The sequence below is a fragment of the Cricetulus griseus genome, chromosome 5 (genome assembly GCF_003668045.3).
Source record: "Cricetulus griseus strain 17A/GY chromosome 5, alternate assembly CriGri-PICRH-1.0, whole genome shotgun sequence".
Classification (NCBI taxonomy): Eukaryota; Metazoa; Chordata; class Mammalia; order Rodentia; family Cricetidae; genus Cricetulus; species Cricetulus griseus.
In genome coordinates this window covers 25,576,391-25,595,987 of record NC_048598.1, presented here as the reverse complement: position 1 = coordinate 25,595,987, position 19,597 = coordinate 25,576,391, and the positions used below count along the sequence as shown (strand labels likewise).

Sequence of the window (19,597 nt, the reverse complement as noted above, 5' to 3'; positions counted from 1 at the left end):
TAGATGATGGGAACAGATTTAAGGAAGGCATAACTAGAGAGTAGACAGAGAACCAAAATGGATCTAAGGTGAAGGAGTCTCTAGAACAGAAGAGCAAGGGACGACCTTGCTGTGGGAGCAGGATGATGAGAGCCCTGGCCCAGAGGACTTTGAAGAAGCCTTTGATGAAAAAAGGCAACTGAGAACGTGAGTTGGGACTGAGGGTTCAGGTACACACTGGCCAGGCCAGGATGGCTCACTCTCCGTGGGACACTTTTCCATAGCCTTTCACTCTGTACATCAGTGCTTGCCTGGATTGGCTCAGACAACTAATATTAGCTAATTATTTCTGGCTGGTATTTACCAAATGTATTACAGGCAGTTTGGACCTATGTCCTTGTGAGCCAAGGTCTGGAAAATTCTTTGGAAGATAGACTCAAACACATCAGGTATCTACTCCTTTTGTTCTGCAGAAAATAGTGATGGCTCCGCCGTTCAGACCACAGTTTCCAGGTTCTCTGTGGTCTTAACTCAGTGAAAATCAAGAGGGTTCAGTGGAAAGCACACCAGAACATACATACATGTTCAAGCCTTGTCACCATCACTTACGAACTGTTGAACTTAAAGGGAAAATCCTCAACTTTCTGAGCTTTGTTTTCTTCTTCTATTAGATTGAGAACATAATAGCTACTTCATGGGCTTATTGTGAAAATGGGGAAGGTTTTATGAAATGTTCAAGTGAGTGTCTGCTTTGAGTTCCTTTTGCATTCATTCAGTCACCAAGTGGAGGGGTGGGGAAGCATCTACATAGCAGGAAAGATGGCGGAACCCCAAAAGATTTATGCTTGGATGCACCTTCTGGACCACCCAGCCAGCCAGTCTGGGGCATTGCCACGCCGCTATTTCCCACTCTGCCCATTCTTCTTTCCTTCTTGAACCTAATTTATGTTCAGTTAATACAGAAAGCTCTTTTACCCTTTCTCTCTGCCTACACCAAGCAAGAAACACTCACATTGCTCTTGTCTCTTCTCATTCCTCATTCAAGGTTTGCTCAGGAGCCAGTCAGACTGTCTTCAAATTGTCTGTTGTCCAAGGCTGGTGCCCTTACCTCCCCAAACCCCTCCCCTCTAGAAATAGGTGTAATGGCAGTACAGACATTGTAGGGCCTCTGTGAAAGTTCCTCCTGTGAACCCTGTTTGAAGATGTATGGGCAGTGCCTGTGCAGTGTGAGCTCTTGGTCAACACTGACTGTGGTGATTGTCACAGACATCCTGCCCTTCCAACTGCCCAGGCCCTTTTGCTGCTGATCCACCCTGATACCTCTGTCTCCAAGTGACCCACATTGTGTTTATGTGATTTCCCTAAGCCTTTGCTCTCCAGATAAGGGAGAATCTCCCTAAGAACAGGGACACTGTCTCATGAGTCTTCGTGTCCCTCACATACACAAGATGCCAAGCCCATTGTAGGTGATCAAGAATCAGTGAGCTGGTGTCAAATGAACCCTCTCTCTGAAGTGCTTTTCTGTATTGCTCATTTTGACTGGGGCTGTATTCTCTCCCATAGAATTGGTTGTAGCCAAAGAAGGGTTTGGCAACCTTTGATCTTAAATGACTCTTACTACATTGGCATTCGAGTACTGGCTTCATGACACCTCCTGCCCTGCTGCCCTTGCACCTTTCAGCCTGTACTCATGCTGAATAAGGGATTGCTTTCAGGGGTGCAGCATTGCTCTGCCTGTCCAGAGTTGCAGGCTCATCTATCAGTAAGAAAAGCAGATGGCCTTGATGGCGCTAGCCTGGAGAATATAGAGTAATCACTTCTGGTTGTGTACACAGGAGACCTAAAAAGTGGTGTGTGTGTGTGTGTGTGTGTGTGTGTGTGTGTGTGTGTGTGTGTGTGTGTGTGTGTAAGAGGGCTCTCTGTTTTTCAACTTTTATATTGGTATCTTTCCACCCACACCAGAATTCAGGATCCTAGCTAGAGTGGACATTGAGGAGAACTACCGGACTCAGGGAAGGATGAGAGGGGCTTTATATAACTAACGTGGGTATGAACTCTTTCATTTTAACCAGCTGCTTCTGCAGTCAGCAATTATCTGCTTCCGGTTTGGCTTTCCGTCCTCCCCTGCCTCTGCTGTTCAACTTTGTAATTGCTGCCAGGAGAACGAGGGTTTTGGTGTGTGGCTCCTGGACAGCAGGAGTGGGATCTTAGTAGTCTAGCTAAGGGCTGCCGACTCCAAAAGGAAGGAGGCTATGAACCCTGCACCCCCATACCCTGCTGTTAGCAGAGTCCTATCTCCCCCAGACAGCTCTCTCTCCTCCTGAGTCCAATGGGGACTGCTGAGGTTCCAATCCTTTCAAACAACTGCGATGCAGAACCAGCCATCCCATAGAGATGACGTCAGACCCCTCCATGGTGCCTTCTACTTCCTGCCTGTTCCTGAATTCCCAGGAAACACTGACTGTCCTGCATTTCAGCATTGCTCAGAGTTCTTCTCGGAATCTCACAACACAGCAGCTTCATAGCTGTACCCCGAAGCCTTACATGCACACAGCCCACCCTTGGGCTTCTTGCTGTAGCTGAGCTGTCAATCCCTCCAAGCCCCTGCCGTCCTTGCCTGCCCTACCTTGCTGCCCTTCCTCACTGTAACCACTGCCTCCCCACTGGTCTCTGCCATATTTCCCCCAGAGGAAATGGACATTAAACTATAAATGGGCATATTTATACTACACTATGTAACTAAGAATGACATTAAGGTGCATGAATCAGGAAAATACGGAGTTCTAAAAGAGACCTAATTTAGTTCAGTGTGGGAAGATAGAAGTAGGTGGATCAAGGAAGGTGTCCCAGAGGCGGTGATTCTCAACACTTCAGTTCACACTTACCCATGGATTACACAGAGTTAACCAATTAAATGACAGGGAAAGGGGGACTTCTCTCAGAGCACACGCTAAGGCCCTGGGGCAGAGATCGGCTTGTATAAGAACTGTATGGGAAGCTAGTGGCTGAGAGTGAAATGAGATGAAGCCAGGGGTGTTTTCAGAAACTAGATTGTGCAGGTCTCTGGGGAACAAATTAAGGGTTTGTGTTGTGCTGTAGTGACAATGAGAAATCTTTCAGGAGATGTACACCAGGAAGGCCACCAGCCCAGCACAACCCAGATTTCAGATTAGCACTTTGTCACTCCCTCTGTCTCCCACCCTAGGATGACCGGGAAGATGGGAAGACAGGAAGCCCATAAGAAAGAATCAAGTGGTGGCAATGGCCTGTCCGCAGCTGGGCACCACTTGATAAAGCCTGAGAACTACACGCGTAATCTAACACTTAGATGTGCCACACGGTGCCCTGTGTCAAGAGGACATTGCTATCCTGTTTTCCTCTTAGGACACTGACAGAGCCTCCGTGACAAAGCTGTGCAGCTGAGTAACAGGCCAGACACAGACCAAGAACTGATTCCAAAGCTTGCCTTGTTTCTGCCCCACCCAGAAGGGTCTGCACACAGTCCCCAGGGAAGACATGAGTAGAGAAAATCTCCTTGCAGGTGTGCTGGTGTCCCTAAAATTCCCTCAGCAGCTTGAAGGGCCCCCCACTGAAGGCGCTCCTGATTTCAATTTAACATTTGAAGAGTGAGGTTCCGGAGGCCTGTGTTACATGCTGGCTCCCCTGCTGGCTCTCACAGGGACACCAGAATCACCAGAGCAGAGATGATCCATCCAGGGACAAAAGCCAGTGCCCTGAGCCTTTGAAGGAAAGGAACAACCAGCCTGAGCAGAATGGGTTCAGAGAACCTGCAAGCTGGCTCTTACTGAGAGATGCCTACCTCTAACCACTGCCTAGGGAGCCAAGCAGGGAAGCAGCACACTGATGTAGCCTGCTATGCCTGGCACCCACAACCTCCTCTGGCCTTCCTAGCACTCCTCTCATTCATCTGTTCACTGTGGTCAATGATATAGGACCTATGCCTGCCAGGAATCGGGCCATAGGCATCTTTGTGTCCCTCTCCAATACGCCTTAGACACATAGGGCTTAAATAATTGCTTGTTAAAGGGCTGAGCCGATCGATCCACATACATAGTGGATGGGAGGACTCGGATAAATAATGCAACTTGTAGAAACTGAAAGCTGAATCGGTCACGTGGGAGGTGCCCTTGTGGATCTAAGTCTGACACAGCTGAGCCAGTGGACAAAAGTTACTTGATGCCCCTCCATCCAAGCTACAGCATTTGCAAGACAAGGCCAGCTATGCCTCCTCCACCAGCACTGTGGAGTCAACACCCACCACGGTGCAGTGGGTGAAGGATAGTGGGTCTTAAGGAATGCTGTTTCCCTCCCTGGGCACTTTGCAATTGCATGAATGAGGATGCCGCCACCATAACCAACTCTGGCTATCATCCTGGATGTCAGGCGAGCTCTCTAAGGCCCTGTTTCCTCCTTTGCAAAATGGGGATGGTGCTAAAGTAGCCACGTAGGGTGTCACTGTAGATTAAGTGAGAGCAAGTGCATGAGCCATTTGAACCCACAATAGCTGCCAGAGCCTCCCCTCTGAACATGCCGCGTGTGGTGTCTGTTAAGCACCCTGAGAAATCCTGCAGTCTCCCTCCCCATCATAGTTTAGAGTTTGCCTTGTGAATTCCTCTGCCCCTGTGTGTATGTCCGTGTGGCCCCCACATCTGCCCACTGTAGACATGTACCCACTCTGTGTGCTGGTAGGACATTTCCACACGTCAGTCATCAGGGCATGCACAGCTGTGGGCACCCTAGTAGTTCCTGCCCAGGCTGAACTGCAGCTGGAAACCCCTCACATCTGCGGCCCTGCCCAGCAGGCAGTGAAATGCCGCATGCTGAGAACACCAAGTGGAAAGTTAATGAAAACAATAAAGCCTGCTTTTGGAATCTCACTAGACCACCCCTACCTCCATCCTTCTGTTTAACCATGCCTGCCTGCCTCCGCGGTTCAGCATCCATGAACCTGGCCCCTCCCCACACCCTTCCTTCCCTCCTGGGTGCCATTTGGCCAGAACTGGAACACTTTCCATCTTCCCCCCTTTGGTACCAGTGAAACAAGTAAATGTTCCCAGTTGCACTGGCTGAGCCCTGGTCCTCTGGTACCCTGGCCTCCCTGGGGAACATGGCTCAGCTCTAATGTTACCAGTGAAGAGAACCAGTGCTTTGGGGATGGGGGAAAGAATAAGGTTAGAGGACCCAGACCTATATTGGCTGTGACAGCATTTGGTACAGTGTGCACGAGGGGATGCTGAGTCAGTGCCAGGCTCCTCCCAGCTCTGCAACACCCTTGCTTTGTGACATTATTGAGCGATTTGCCTGAGCTTCAGCCCCCTTGTGAAAGAAAACAAACAACATGCCAGCTGAAAGGTTGCCGTGTGGACCATTTAGTCTAATGCTTGGCACACAGTAGCCTCCAGGAAATATCAGTAGTGGCAATATCATAATACCTGACTTTTGAGGGTCCCCACCCTCTGTCTGCCCTGATCATCTCCACTTAGTCACCACAGCTATTTAGCTCTGTGGTTCCCTTGGCCTTGTTCTTGTGCCAATGAATAGATTTCTCTGACTTTGAATTCATTTCTTGGCTTCCAGACTTTGGAAGTTTGCTAGACCACTGAGGCCAAGGAGCCTCAGCCCAGACTGCTCCATCCCCAGATCCTCAGATCTTGTCCCTTCTCTGGGCCACCCTTGGCTTAGGGACCCAGAACTAGGGTTCATCAGGCTCTATTCTGGTCCGTCAGACTTTTTGTCCATCCTTTCCCCATTTATTTGCCCTAGAAACAAATGTCTCTTAGTGCATCCTTGACCCCTCTTGTCCCTTCCTAGGGCTGGCTGAGGGGGGTTGTCAGGAGTACAAAGGGACATCAGCCCTCTTCCCCCATGTTATGGAGCAGCTAGGGGATCTGTGAGCCTCCTGTGGCTATGGTCAGAGGAGCTGGTTTAAATGTGGTGACAGTGAGCATGTTCTGGTCATGGTCACTTCCCCCTGGATCACTGATGCTCCACTGAAGCAGAAGGGTGAAAACACTGTCCTGACCTGGTGGTGCCCTGCTCACCTGCTGCCACCTGGGGGCCGAGGACACTGCTCTGCTTTGTTCACTGGGGGAGATAAATGTCTAACGACTCCCTTCGCATCCTGGAGAATTGACAACTGTGTCTTCATTAGTATGTTCTTGGCCTTGAAGATTTGTTCTCCTTATTCAGATGGGAAAAAATGACAAGGACTTCTGATCCAACTAATCTGAAGAAACCTGTTCTGACCTCAGCTTTTAAAATTAACACAAGTTTAGGTCCGGATATCAAGGCTTGACAGACAGAATGGTTTTCCTTCACCCAAGGGCTGCCCAGGGCCCTCATCTAACCATTCTCACTGTCCATGGTCACCAACAGATGGCTGGCACTCTTTTCATTCAGCCACAAATATCTAGCCATATCTTTGTAGATAGTTATGCAGTAGATATACTGTGCTGCAGCTAGCAATGAGATTAAAGGCCCAGACTGTGTCAGCAGACTACAGTGGGGTGAATGGGGAGACCCCACAGTGTCCACTTGTAAGGACCCACTAGAAGATTTCATACTAGGAATCCTACTTGGATATTGTAAAAGCAAATAAAGAGCCACATCTCCTCCCAGTTGATGACAAGGCACAAAAAAAAAAAAAAAAAAAAGGAAATTCAAAGAGGCTGAGTGTCACAGTTAGGAGCTATGGAATTCTAGATTTTGGCAGGGACTCTAGGAAAAGCTTGGGGATCCAGGTAGTGTGCAGGCAGGAGAGGGACCTCTATCCACCACCTGGAGAAATCCACAGCATCTCAGCTGCAGACAGTCCCAGAAACGAGGAAAGAATCAGAAGCCTGGAGAGGACAGTGACTAGACACCTGGGCCCAGGGACATACCCCTGAGCCCCAGAGGCCCGAGAGCCCAGGAGAACCAGTTGTATGGAATCTTATTTTATGAGATGACCACCTTATCTCTTGGAAACAGACGCCTCATGTCTTTATTTGAAGCCACAGCTTCTGCCCTTATGGTCCTCAGAACCCAACTCTGTCAGCACAAAGACCAAAGTACAGAGGAGCTAGCCCAAGACTTATCTATTCAGGTGTGTACTCTACCCTCTTGGTTGAATGTGTGAGAAAATTAGGTGCAAAAGAGCCTGCCACGGAGTCTGCACCCAAGAGTCTCTCAGAAGGAAATGAACAACAGCCTGAACTGGTAGTTTTAGGATAGTAACCTTTCCCTTGTGAGATGTTTGTGGTGTGTGTGTGTGTGTGTGTGAGAGAGAGAGAGAGAGAGAGAGAGAGAGAGAGAGAGAGAGAGAGAGAGAGAGAGAGAGAGAGAGAGAAATGTGTTTCCTTGGTGTTTCCTTGGTGTTGTTGGTGTTGTCACTGACTAGGTCATTTCTCTATTCCGGCATCCCTACTGAATGATAATTAAAGTGTTTGTTTACCCTCCTTTTGCCCTCTCTGGGTGAAAGTGAAATACTCCAATTCCATCTTCATAAGGGGAAGTTCCCTTTCAGGACTCTGAGGCCACAGCTAGTCACCACCACTAGTTTGAAAAGAGCAATATACATGTTAGTAAGCACTTGTAATGCAGTAACCACTGTTTCCTCTTGATGCACACAGAGCCTATGCATGATCAGTACTCTAGTTCTTTGAAAGAGTGTTTGGTCCATCATCACCCCATAGGCTCTGAGCTCCTTGAGGATTGGGGAAGAAACGCTTCTTGCCTGCCACTGGGCTTTGTGCATTTAAGAAACCAAACGCGCTTGTTGTGTGGCCTGTGGTCTGCGACATTGCCCTGCAGGCATGACTAAGCACCCTTCTGTGTGCCAGGCTGCTGGCTTGTGTGGTCGATGAGAAGAAGGGGTGCTTTGCTCCAGGACGCTTATAAATGGAACGAGAGGCAAACCATCCTCAGACATGACCCAGAAAACTGGCCACTGACCTGAGGGCTGTCAAGTAGAGAAGTCAGCAGAGACTGCTGAGTCCCAGGTGGGACAGATGACCTCCATATACTGAAGGGTATGAGCACATCCAAGGTGTCATGGTACTAGAGAAACCGAACATGAGGGTGGGAAATGAGAGAAGCCTCCATTTAAACATGAGGCCCCTGCCAGGACTGTGGAATCTTGGAAAACATGGGAAGTTTTCTTCTCTGCAATAAAAGGGAGAGAAAAATGTCTGTCTGTGTGCCAAAGAGAAACGGATGTGGTCAGAAAGGAGGGAAGCAGAACAGGAGGTGGGTGGATGGTGTTTACAGGCTTCTCAGAGTCTGACATAAACAATGCAGAATGAGGGAAAGCCTAATTTTAAAACTTACTCTGCAATCATGGTGCAAACCATCAACTGGGACATGGGCCAGGACCAGGGCCAGGGCTGGAAACTGGTGGCTGAGAAACTGAGTGTGACTGCTCAGAGGCAGTGGGATTTGTGACTCATCAGGAGACACACAGGGCCTTGGCCTGGATCCCCACCGCCACCACCGCCGCCGCCACCACCATAGCCCCTCTGTCTCTGCCCTGACTCAAGCCCTCACCTGCTCCACGCCACTCCTTCAGAAACCTAACAAGGACTGGCCAGATCCTGTCAGGGTGGAGTTTGAAGGGAGAGGTACTACAGAGCCTGGGGCTCCTGGGCAGGAAGCATGTCTCCCCCTCTTCAGCACAGGGTATAGAAAAGCTTGAGTTCTCTGAGTAGGTGCCACTCTCTTCTCTAGAATGGTAATTCCTTAGGCTCCACCATTGAGATTAAGAGTGGAGGTCTGAGCTCCACCTGCCCCGACTAAGTTCAGCACAATTACCTTGGCAGCTGGTATCCCTTTAAAGAGCAGGCTCACTTCGGCGGCTAGACCACAAACTCTCAGCACAGTACTAGTGGTGAGGATGTTACAGTCAGCTAGGATGGGGTGATGTTGTCAGAGCTGATATCAGCCCCACAGGGAGAACAGGATGGTGGCAGTCCTCCGCTCTGCCTGTATTAACCCTTGAAGTTGATGAGTTACCTGAGGAGGCTTAGGTAAGCCTGGGGTGAAGGAGCTATGAGGAGGAGGAATGACTAGCTAGTAGTTGTACAGGAATTTCTGATATTTTAATGCTAATATAGTTATAGCAGCGTGTATGAGACAAGGTCATGCATGACTGACTACTGCTGTCACTCCTCAGGAGTCCAGGGCCATCATGTAACACCAAGGAAGCAATGTGAGACCAAAGATGATATAGAATCAGACCTCTGTTTTTCCATACAGTTCAGACCCTCCCTAGCTGAATGACTTTGAACAAGTTTCCTGTCCAACACTATCACCCAGCCCCCAACCCCTGCCTCCCAGGATTAGGAAGTATAGAGTGGCCCTTCTCAGAAGGGCTGCTATATCCAGTCCCTTGTTCGTACTAGGGACACTGGCCAGGTCAGAGTGCACCTGAGCCTTCACTCAGAGAGAGCTCATTTGAATGGGTTGTTCGGCAGGAGCTATGGGGTTGAGATTTACTTCCTAAAAGAGAGGCAAAAAGCACAAAGGTTGCAATAATCGATGTTTTCATTATTAGGCCCATTGGCGGGTGCATTAGCTGTGAGCTTTTGGGTCAATGGCTGATTGTTTAAAATGAAAACACTGTTTATCACAGTGAAGAGAAAGGTTGTGGTGGGAAGCAGAGAGTGAGATAATAACTAATATTGGCAGGGAATGGTACACTTTACAAAGCATTTGCTCATACACCAACACTTTGTTTTATTCTTGCAATAACTCTCAGATAAAGGGAATGCCCAGAGCTGTTTTTCTTCCCATTTTACACATGAGGAGCCTGAGGCTGACAGAATGGCTTGCCTGAAGTCAGCTAGGTCTTAAGAAACTGTAAAGAGATGGAAAGGAACAAACGATCAAGCCTTCCAAAGCTAAACTGTTAAGAGGTGCAACAAAACCAGCAAAGAAGCCCAGGAAAGAGAAGTAAGTTAGGCAGGAAACAAAGAGTGTCACAGATACACCATGTCCCTGGCACTGTATTCTGAGCAAAGGGCACAGCAAGCATGGCCGTGTCTCACTCTTCCTAGAAGAAGTCAGGAGCTTTAAAGCCTGAAACCCCATTACGAGTGAGCTCAAGGATGAGGATAGGATGTCAAAAGCAGACCACAAGCATGTTTCCTCTGTGAGCGCTATAAACATACGCATGCTTGGCTCAGCTGAGTGACACTTTGGCTGTATCCCTTCTTGTATCTGCACTATTCGATCGGCCCCCAAAGCTCGGAGAGTCTACCTTGGTAGTAGCTTTTTGATGTGATGCTTCCTTTGCCACCAGCCTGGGCAAAGGTCCCATTAAGGATTCTGTAAGCCAGGTTCAGTGATAGTAAGCATGTGTAATCCAAACACTTGGGACAGGAGTGGAAGCAGGGCGATCCACAGTTTTGGAATATCCTCAGCTCACATGCAACTCATTGTCATCTAGCCTGGATTGCATGAGACTTTCAAAACAAACAAACAAAACCTAAAAAAAAAATCAGTATCTATTAACTACAGTGTTGCAAAAGTTTCTGTTCATCCTTGCCCTCTCTCCCTCCAACAAGCAAGTTCTCCTTTGAACCTGACCATGGCTGGCCCAGGAGCCTCCATTGCAAATCCCTCCACCTCTAAGATGATGTCTGAATGCCAAAGACACCCATCAAGCCAAGACCACCACTTCATTCTCACTCTTGCCTACATTCACTTCCCCAAGTCAACCCATCTGCTTCCTGGGCATTCCTTCTCATGCTTGATGTTACTTTGGCCTTTGATGAAACCTCCCAGCTGAGAAGCTCTGTCTTTATCGCCCATAACCCATTTCCTCTGCAGGGCGCCCCCACCCCAGCTCTTGCCTTTGTGGATCTCTACACATCCGGAGCCAGTAGCACTTGGGAGTTTGTGCTACTCATTTTCATATGTTTGCTATGTGCTGGCAAAAATAGTCTCTGAAATACATTTGTGCTTACTAATTCACTCATTTGAAATGTGGCTTGCCTCCCCCGAAGACAAATAACATTCAGTGCAAGGTGTGCAGCTATCCTAATAATAGATTCTAAATGAATAATAGATGTTAGGGTTTTGGGAGTGAGCAAATACATAAAGTGTAGAGCTGTGGTAACAGACTCTGTTGTGCACAAGTTCTGTCAAACCCCACACTGAAAGGCATGAGCTCCAACACAATATTTAGTCCTTTGAGAAATATTAAGGTTTCAAAATATAGTTTATTAATTCTTTGAAGTGCATACAATGTATTTTGATTGTATTCACCCTTTCTACTCCCTCCTGGACCTAATTCCTCCCAGATCCACTCCTCCCTTCCCACTCTTCCTCCTAACTTCATTGTGTGTGTGTGTGTGTGTGTGTGTGTGTGTGTGTGTGTGTGTGTGTGTGTGTTAAACAGACTGAATCCAGTTTGTGGTGCTCATATAATCAGGGGTGGATCCATCCAAGAAATAATAAATGTTAGCTGTGTGCCAGCTATGTACTAGATACTGATTCAAAAGTAAGTCATAATTCCAAGGACATTGACATCTAATCAAGAAAGAGGCATAAAACTAAAAGTTAAGATATAATCCAGCACTCATCAATCTGAACACACCCATAGGTTGGTGGAAATATTGGTCTTCCTGTTGTGGCTTCTGATGATTCCCAAAGGGCGAGTGGTTAGATATAGTGGAGTTTTATTAGGAAGATAAGCAGTGTGAGCAAAGGATGAGCAAGAGCTAAGGAGGGAGGGAAAGAACAGCGTGGTACATGGGGGCAGAGAGGACAGATCACAGTGAGCCAGGTCTGTGCCAGTGAAGAACTCACATTTTATCCTGTGAGTGACCCGGTGATTTCCCTGTAAAGGACTCATAGAAGCATTTTATGCATAGAGCCAACAAGTTTGAGAACTTGTGCAGCCTACAAGATGAAGTGGAGGGAAGCCGGCTTTGAATGCAGAGGCCAGTTGGGGGGTCATGACAGGACACCGTTTAGGAGATGCTAAAGGCTTGGATTAAATGAAAGCAGTGAGGGGTGGGTAGAGAAAAAGAAATAAATCCACACATGATTTGTAAGTCAAAAGTCACAAGGTGATGTGTAGTGGCTGTAGTGGCCTTGTGAGGGGTGGGAAGACTCAAATGTGGCCCTCACTTCTGACCTAAAAGGTTGGATGCGGCAGAGAGGGAAAGGTCCAGCTCTAAGGTGGAGATGGGGAGTTCTGTTTGGACTTTGAGGAATCTGAGGTGCCTTCTGATCACAAAAGTCCTCTTATCAGCCACCAAGGGACTCCAGGCTACCGTTGTTGGAGCTTCGCAAGGACCTCTCTGAAAACCATTGCCAGTGACACCTCATCTACATAAACCAGTTAAACATTTTATAGGCAAAGCTCTTTCAAGCCACTGCCTGGAAATAAATATCTAATTTTCATAGAAGAAATAAAAATATGATAATTTTCTGATAGAAAGCCATTCCCCTTTCACTAGACTTAAGTCATAATGAATTTTGTTATTTACTAAATTAAGCCGCCTCTCCATAATGTAGATACTGGTTCCATGGGGCTGTGGGAGAGATCCTGCTTTGAACTCAAGCAGCTCTAAAACAGAAGCCACAACAAGACAGATATGTAGCTAGCTAAGGTCACAAACACAAGACTACACTCAGCCTGATCCATCCTTGCTGGGATGTGGTACCTAAGAAGCTTAGGATATTGATGCATTCCAGAGCATCCTGTGAGACAGCTCTCTGCATCCTATGAGACAATTCTCTTCCTTCATTTCTGAGACAGGCATGCTTGTGCTCCTCATTACACCATCTCCATTCATGAGAAAACCTGGAACCAAACTAAGTTTTATTATCTCCCAACCAGACTGACCTTCTAGAGCGTGGGCTCAGGTCTCTGCCCTTGTCTCTGGGCAGCAAGATGACGGCAAAATGTGGATGGTAACTCAGCTATGGACAAAGGAATTGGATTGATCATCAAGATACCTAGTCCTGAAAAGCTCAGCGTTGCAGTGGAACAAGGAGTGAATCCACTTGAACTGTAGTGAAGCAAGGAATGCATTGACTGGAAACAGAATTCTCCAGACTAGACACAGCACAATTGGCTGTGAGAAGGGCAGGGGAGCAAGCCTGACCTAGCACTGCTGGGAAGGCCTGTCCTCTGGCTACTCAGAAAGTGTCAGAGTGCTTGGCCACGAATCAAAATAAAAACTGAGGTTTGGAAACAATGTCCAATGATAGACATTGACTTGGCTCCTTAGTTGGTGCACAGTGACTTCAATGTGGTCATTTCATGAACCCAGAAAGCAGATTAGCCAATTGGTTCTCTACCACAATGGCATACATAATTATATTACACTCAAACAACATGCACTCCTTTCTATACAGTAAGAAGTGGCAATATATGTATATTTATATATGTATTTATGAATATGTGTGTGTGTGTGTGTGTGTGTGTGTGTGTGTGTGTGTGTGTGTGTGTGTAGTAACAGTTGATTTTTAAAAGAGGCCATGAATTTCAAGGAGAACCAGGAGAGATATATGGGAGGGTTTAGAGGAAAGAAAGAAGAAAATATTATAATCTGTGGGGGGGTGCTAGGCATAGTGGTGAATTTTTTTTAGGATGAATATTTTTAAATCCAGCATCTGGGGAGTCAGAAGCACACAGATCTCTGAGTTCAAAGCCAACCTGGTCTATATAGCACATTCCAAGCCAGCCAGGGCTATAGAGAGAGACTCTGTCTCAAAAAGAGAGGGAGGGCAGGTGGAAGGAAGGAAGGAAGGAAGGAAGGAAGGAAGGAAGGAAGGAAGGAAGGAAGGACAACAGCTACAGCATGATCTGGGAGCTCCGCCCAGCACAGTACACCAGCATTCATAGTAAGATGAGCACTCTGACTTTGTATCAGGTCAGTTTTCTGTTACTTAGCTTCTGCCAACCATAATACACTACAATTATTCTCAACAGTTATCAAGGGCATGAAGACAAGAGAAAAGCCTCTTGCAGCTGTAGGCTCCCCTCCCCCAGGCAGTCCAGCCCTCCCTTCACTTGTGATGGGATGACTGGCATAGAAAGTACCATGGGGGTGGCCAGAAGCAGCAGTTAAGTGTTTTCATGCTCCCTAGCAGGGGATGCTGAGACATTATCGGTAGCAGCTTGAGCATGTAACTCCCTTTTCTACCATTTGGATAAGGCCTTCAGGATCTTCTGTCATCTTTGAAGGGGAAGAACTTTATATCAAACAAGGCCACCACCCCTCTTAGCTAATAAATGGAAAATTCACCACTCTTTAATTATTGAATTATAGGCATCGTTACCAAGCATTGCTTTCATTCCTGGTTCCAGGGGTAGAAATATGTAGAATGTCCCTATTAGGCTCCATTCAATTTCCCCATGACCGTGCTAAGGGCTGTTGGTTAGATCATTGTACAGCATAAGTTCCCTTTACAATGGCTTCTCCCATTACCATGTATGGATACTTGGAAGCAGTAAGATACAATGGTCAAAATCATAGACTCTGGAGTAAAACAATCTAACCTTAACCTCTGAGAATCTGTAGGACACTTGATACATACCAATATTTTAAGCCTCTCGTGTGAAAAAAATAGAAAAAAAGTCCAGTTATAATAGCATGGTATCTTCTGGACATGAGCTGCGATAGCAGAGTACTTACCACAGTGGTTGGGGCGGGGTAAGTGCTCCGTAACTATCAGTCATGACCATTATCGTCATTATACGCAACATCCTCTGGAAGGAGGTACATGGACTAAGAACATGTTCTGCCCTATCATTCTGTCCAAGGATGGGAGATGGACAGGAAGAGTAGAGAGCATTCAGAATGCCAAGGTCACAAACAAGGTGATGAAGATTCCAGCCAGGACACTAAGCCAAGGGGAGAGCAGTGTGTGAGGGAGCATGCGAGCCAGCCTACAGCATTTCCACAAAGCATTTTCGCTTTAGTGGAAAAGTGACTGGTACTCCATCACAGCTTTTCTTTTTCTGTGTTTTCTGAGTGCTGGTTTGGTTTAATGGTAGAATTTAAAGATACAATGTAGAATAGAAATTCTACTACTGTGGCTTTTCTAAGAAATTAATATAATGTTGAATTTCACTTCTTTTACCCCTCTTTTCCTTTCCTTCTGTTACACACTTCCAAGTACATTAAATTTTATATCACCTCTTCCAGAGGTCAAACCTTATTGAAACATATTCTTCCCCAAAAAGGTGCATCCTGTCATGGGTTACTTCTTAACTGCTCGTCGCCATCATTCCAATGAGTTGACAGCTATTTGTGGTCTCATCACTGTTTCTTTTGGCATGTTTTCCATTGGGTCAGCTAGGCTTTTATTTAACTTATTTTGGCACTGTGTTTCATTGTGATTTTTTTTCTCATTTAGTCCTGATACAGCCTAACATAGAAATTTTTTATCTAAATTCCCCCTCCCAACTTCCCATTTTTCCCAACTTGACTGTGTTAGTTAAGTGGTGGGCACCTGTCCAATTAAAAAAAAAATCATTCAGCCTTTTCTTGTGTATCCCTTTTGTTTTGCCAGGTCAAGCTGGGAACTGCCTGACTTGAGGGAAGGGAGAGTAAAAGCCATCAGTGACTCAGATGGGGTGAGCTACCCCTGGTACGGGAACACTACAGAAACTGTGACCCTGGTTGGCCCCACCAACAAGATCTCCAGGTTCTCCGTCAGCATGAATGATAACTTTTACCCCAGTGTGACATGGGCAGTGCCAGTGAGTGACAGCAACGTGCCACTTCTCACAAGAATCAAGAGGGACCAAAGTTTTACCACCTGGCTGGTGGCCATGAACACCACCACAAAGGAGAAGATCATTCTGCAGACCATCAAGTGGAGGATGAGAGTGGACATTGAAGTGGACCCCCTGCAGCTGTTGGGGCAGCGGGCCCGGCTCGTGGGCAGGACTCAGCAGGAGCAGCCCCGGATTCTGAGCCGGATGGAACCCATCCCCCCTAACGCACTAGTGAAGCCCAATGCCAACGATGCCCAGGTCCTCATGTGGAGGCCCAAGCGGGGGCCACCTCTGGTTGTGATACCTCCTAAGTAGAAGCAGACTGCCCAACTGTGTGTGGAACACATGCCATTGAGACACGCAGTGGGGTTGCCAGGGGTGGCAGGAGCCAAACTGAGTTTCTGAGCCAAAGCAGACCTCTTGGTTTGCCAGCCTCTGCAGCTACTTGTGAAGAGTACAGCTGCTCCTTGGGTGGTAGAACCATATCCCTTAGGAAAAGCCCCTTCTTCTTAGGAATAAAGAAATCACTGATTTGACAGACTTGCTGTGATTACCATGCAAGTAGCCATATTTTGCAGCTGACCGGGATGATTCTTTTATTTGAACTATTGACCATTTCTTTCCTGTGAGATGCAGGGGATGTAAATGAAACTAAACAGTGCCTGTGGCGGATGCTGCTTCCCAACCAATTAGAAGCCCGAGTGGAAACATCCACACCAGGTGTTCGTAAGACAGTCCCCATGTGTGTGACTGGAGGGTGTTGGGGAGTTGGGTGAAAGATACTGGGTGATGGGGAGAGAGAAGACGAAGTTGTTGCTGCAGATTAATATCAGTTATTAGTTGATGATCAGATTGTCGACACACCCACTGGAACGAGAGGAACACTTAAACTGGAAAGGTGGTGGTGGTGTGAGCCCTTTGCCCTGAGTGAGAACTGTCCTGGGAACTGTCCAAAGTGCTGATGTCAGCAACCCTGGTGGAGCCACACTGCTTCCATCCACTCCCCTCTTTCCAAAGAGAGGGCTCATTCTAAGTGTTGTCAGTCACGGTATTGGACATGTAGTTCCCGTTTTTTCTGTAGTAACGATGGCACTGGGTCCCTCCTGAGATTTTAGTGACTCAATCTGTGACTTCGTTTACAGCTACAGATTCCTCACCAACCCTCAATTTACAAAGATGTATAGCCACCCATTCATGTAGGGCTTCGGGAACATCTCAACAAACGAGAACAATACTTTCAAGTCTTAGTCTCTGAATTGTTTGGGCTCGGGAAATGCACACATCTGTGCATGCACTTGTGTATTCAGAGATAATAGCAGCTAGTCTTGCCAGTAGTGCCTGAATATTCATCAATGGCCTTTAAACACACATAGTACACACACTGTAAGTCCACATAGGTTAACGTCAGCTATACTTATAAAAATTCAACTTTAACTGCTTGTTCAGCCGTAGGATGAAAATTCTTCCTACTTGTTTAGTGAAAATCTGAGCACTTACCTTGAACAAACTTGTGTTGCTGAGACCCAGCCAAGAAAGGTGGGAAGCCAAATGTCCTTTAGTCAGGCAGTGTAAGACTCTCTGAAAGGTTTCCAGTATTTACAGATTTCCAATCCTTTCCTAAATCATCCTCCCCACACACAAAAAAGAGAGTTTTCCTTGTTATTCTTAATAGTGAAGATTGTGAGATAGATCCTTCCTTGTTCAGAAACTCCCCGTGCAAACGAACTACAGAATTCTCACAATGTGGTACATTGAATAAGTAAATTCTTCAAGACTAATTTCAGAGATGAGAGATGCCAAGTCTGGAGCCATTATACAGATCCTGTCATTGTCTCCAAATCTGCCAGAGTTTGGGGACAGAGAATGCTAACCCCGGAGGCTTGCTCATTGCTTTTTTCTTTAAATGCACTGCAGTCTAATTTCTTTCATGCTCTTGCCCCAGAGGATGCTACTCATAATTATATAGCACTAACTTCACACCCCAATCATCAGCTTCTCTTTCATAGACTAGTTACTAATGGCAAGACATTTCTAACAATGCATCAATGCCCATTGGTGATTTGCACAAACTCTATCTGGAAATAATTCTGTTTAGAAATAATTCAGCTATTACTTTTGGATTCCCCTGTCCCTTCCCCATGCTTCCCTACTTTTTCATGGCAGAGCTGACCTCAGAGAGCTACAGGCTGAAGAGTAAAGCTGCTTATTTTCCATGCTGACATCAGAAACACCAATCTCTCCCTCGTTGAATTAGATGCCACTTTCATGAGATTTGGGACGGTGGATGCTGATCTTGGAATGCAAACCACTTTAAGAAAACCTGATTTTTTTAACATCTAAAATTGTAACAACAGATGAATAAGAAAGAGTTTATATTAAAAATCCTGTGCAAGGTTTCAGTCTTTAAATGTCCCTAGAACATTAAGATATGACTCACACAATTATATTTCCATAAAATATAACTTTTCAAAGAGCTGTCTATACTTACAAAGAAGGTGCAGCATTTGCTTACCTAGACTTATTCCTCCTTAAGAAGAATCACTCCAGATTTTTAAAATAAATTACCCCCAGGTGATTTTCTGGGAAATGTTATAATGAAAAAATATGGGAAAGGGCTTATAAAAGGTAAAAGCACTATGCAAATATGCATTACCATTGTCACTTGTTACTTCTGTAAACTCTCTCTCTCTCTCAGTTTGAAGTCAATCTGGCAGAACACTCAATTTCCCAGTAGCCAATTATGTTAAAGTTATCATTGTTTTACAAGGAGATGACTCCCTTTCTCGATATCTGTGGATCATTGCCTTTTAGCTTAGTCAGGATATTGTCAAGCAAAGGGCTCTCTTACGGGCAAGAATTAACCTTGAGATCTCTGCTAGGGTCACCTACATCTTCCCATCGGCCTGCATTCCCTTGAGAACAGATGGTCTGTTGCCAGACATCAGTTTCAAAGGGGGCTCATTCTGTGTCTTTGGTGTTAGTGTGGTGGTCTCCAGACTATATCTGGGTTCTGTATAGGTTTCTTAGTGGCACAACAGCTTTAACCTCTTGTATTTGAAACAACATTTCATCAGATCTTAAATGAGGTCACCTTTGAGATCTTCTAGTCCATGATCTCCAAGGAAATTGAGACCCATTTTAATTAGGTCATCTATTCAGGATCACAAACCTAATCAGCACAGGCCAAGAGAAGGCCCGAGTCTCCCAGATCCCAGCTTACAATACAGGCACATTACCTGGGACCTGGGGTCTTCCCTTGTCTCCAGCCAGAAACACTGTCATTGTCCCAGAATCATTCACCCACAAATCAATTAGCCTAGAAATGAAAAACAATTGGGTCCAGAACCCTTTCATTACAATGTTGAAAAAATGAACATTCCAGATTGCTTTCTGTCTGTGACAGCTGTTTTGATACTAAACCCTTAATCTTTGTTCTCTGCTGTATGCATACCATATCCTCAGGTCATTGCTGTAGTCCACAACACATCGGAGGCTGGAGGCTGGTCCCCTTTCTGCTTTCCTTCCAATGAATCATTTTGGATTCCACCCCCACCCCTGCAACAAATACCTCAAAGGCCAAAATCCTGGTCTAAAACACAACTCTGCATAGTAAAATAAAATAGCAATGATTTGTAAAAGATTTTACAAAAGGCCTCCACATGCGTTTTCTCGTCCACAGTTCATCTTATAAGAAGGGTCATTCAATGGTGGTGGTGGTGGTGGTGGTGGCGGTGTTGGTGTTATTGTCCACATTTTACAAATAGCGAATTGAGACCAAAGAGGTTAAATGATATATCCACAGGAACACAAACAAAAAAATACCAAGAGCCGGGATTCAAACTGGGCCTTTTTGACTCAAACCCCCATTTTCTCCCTCTG

At 46.2% G+C, this 19,597-nt stretch overlaps 1 protein-coding gene across 4 annotated transcripts in view; it reads left to right on the top strand.

Moving 5' to 3' along the window:
- LOC113835883 (protein FAM78B) overlaps positions 1–18,457 on the top strand; it is an 81,830-nt gene extending 63,373 nt beyond the window's left edge. For 2 of the 4 annotated variants that reach the window (XM_027417106.2, XM_035445232.1), the window contains one exon: positions 15,511–18,457. In XM_027417106.2, the coding sequence (XP_027272907.1) occupies positions 15,511–16,033 (523 nt within the window). In that variant the 3' untranslated portion in view covers positions 16,034–18,457. The remainder of the gene's footprint in view (positions 1–15,510) is intronic. The other 2 variants (XM_035445231.1, XM_027417105.2) reach the window with 1 other exon arrangement.
- The last annotated feature ends 1,140 nt before the right edge of the window (positions 18,458–19,597 follow it).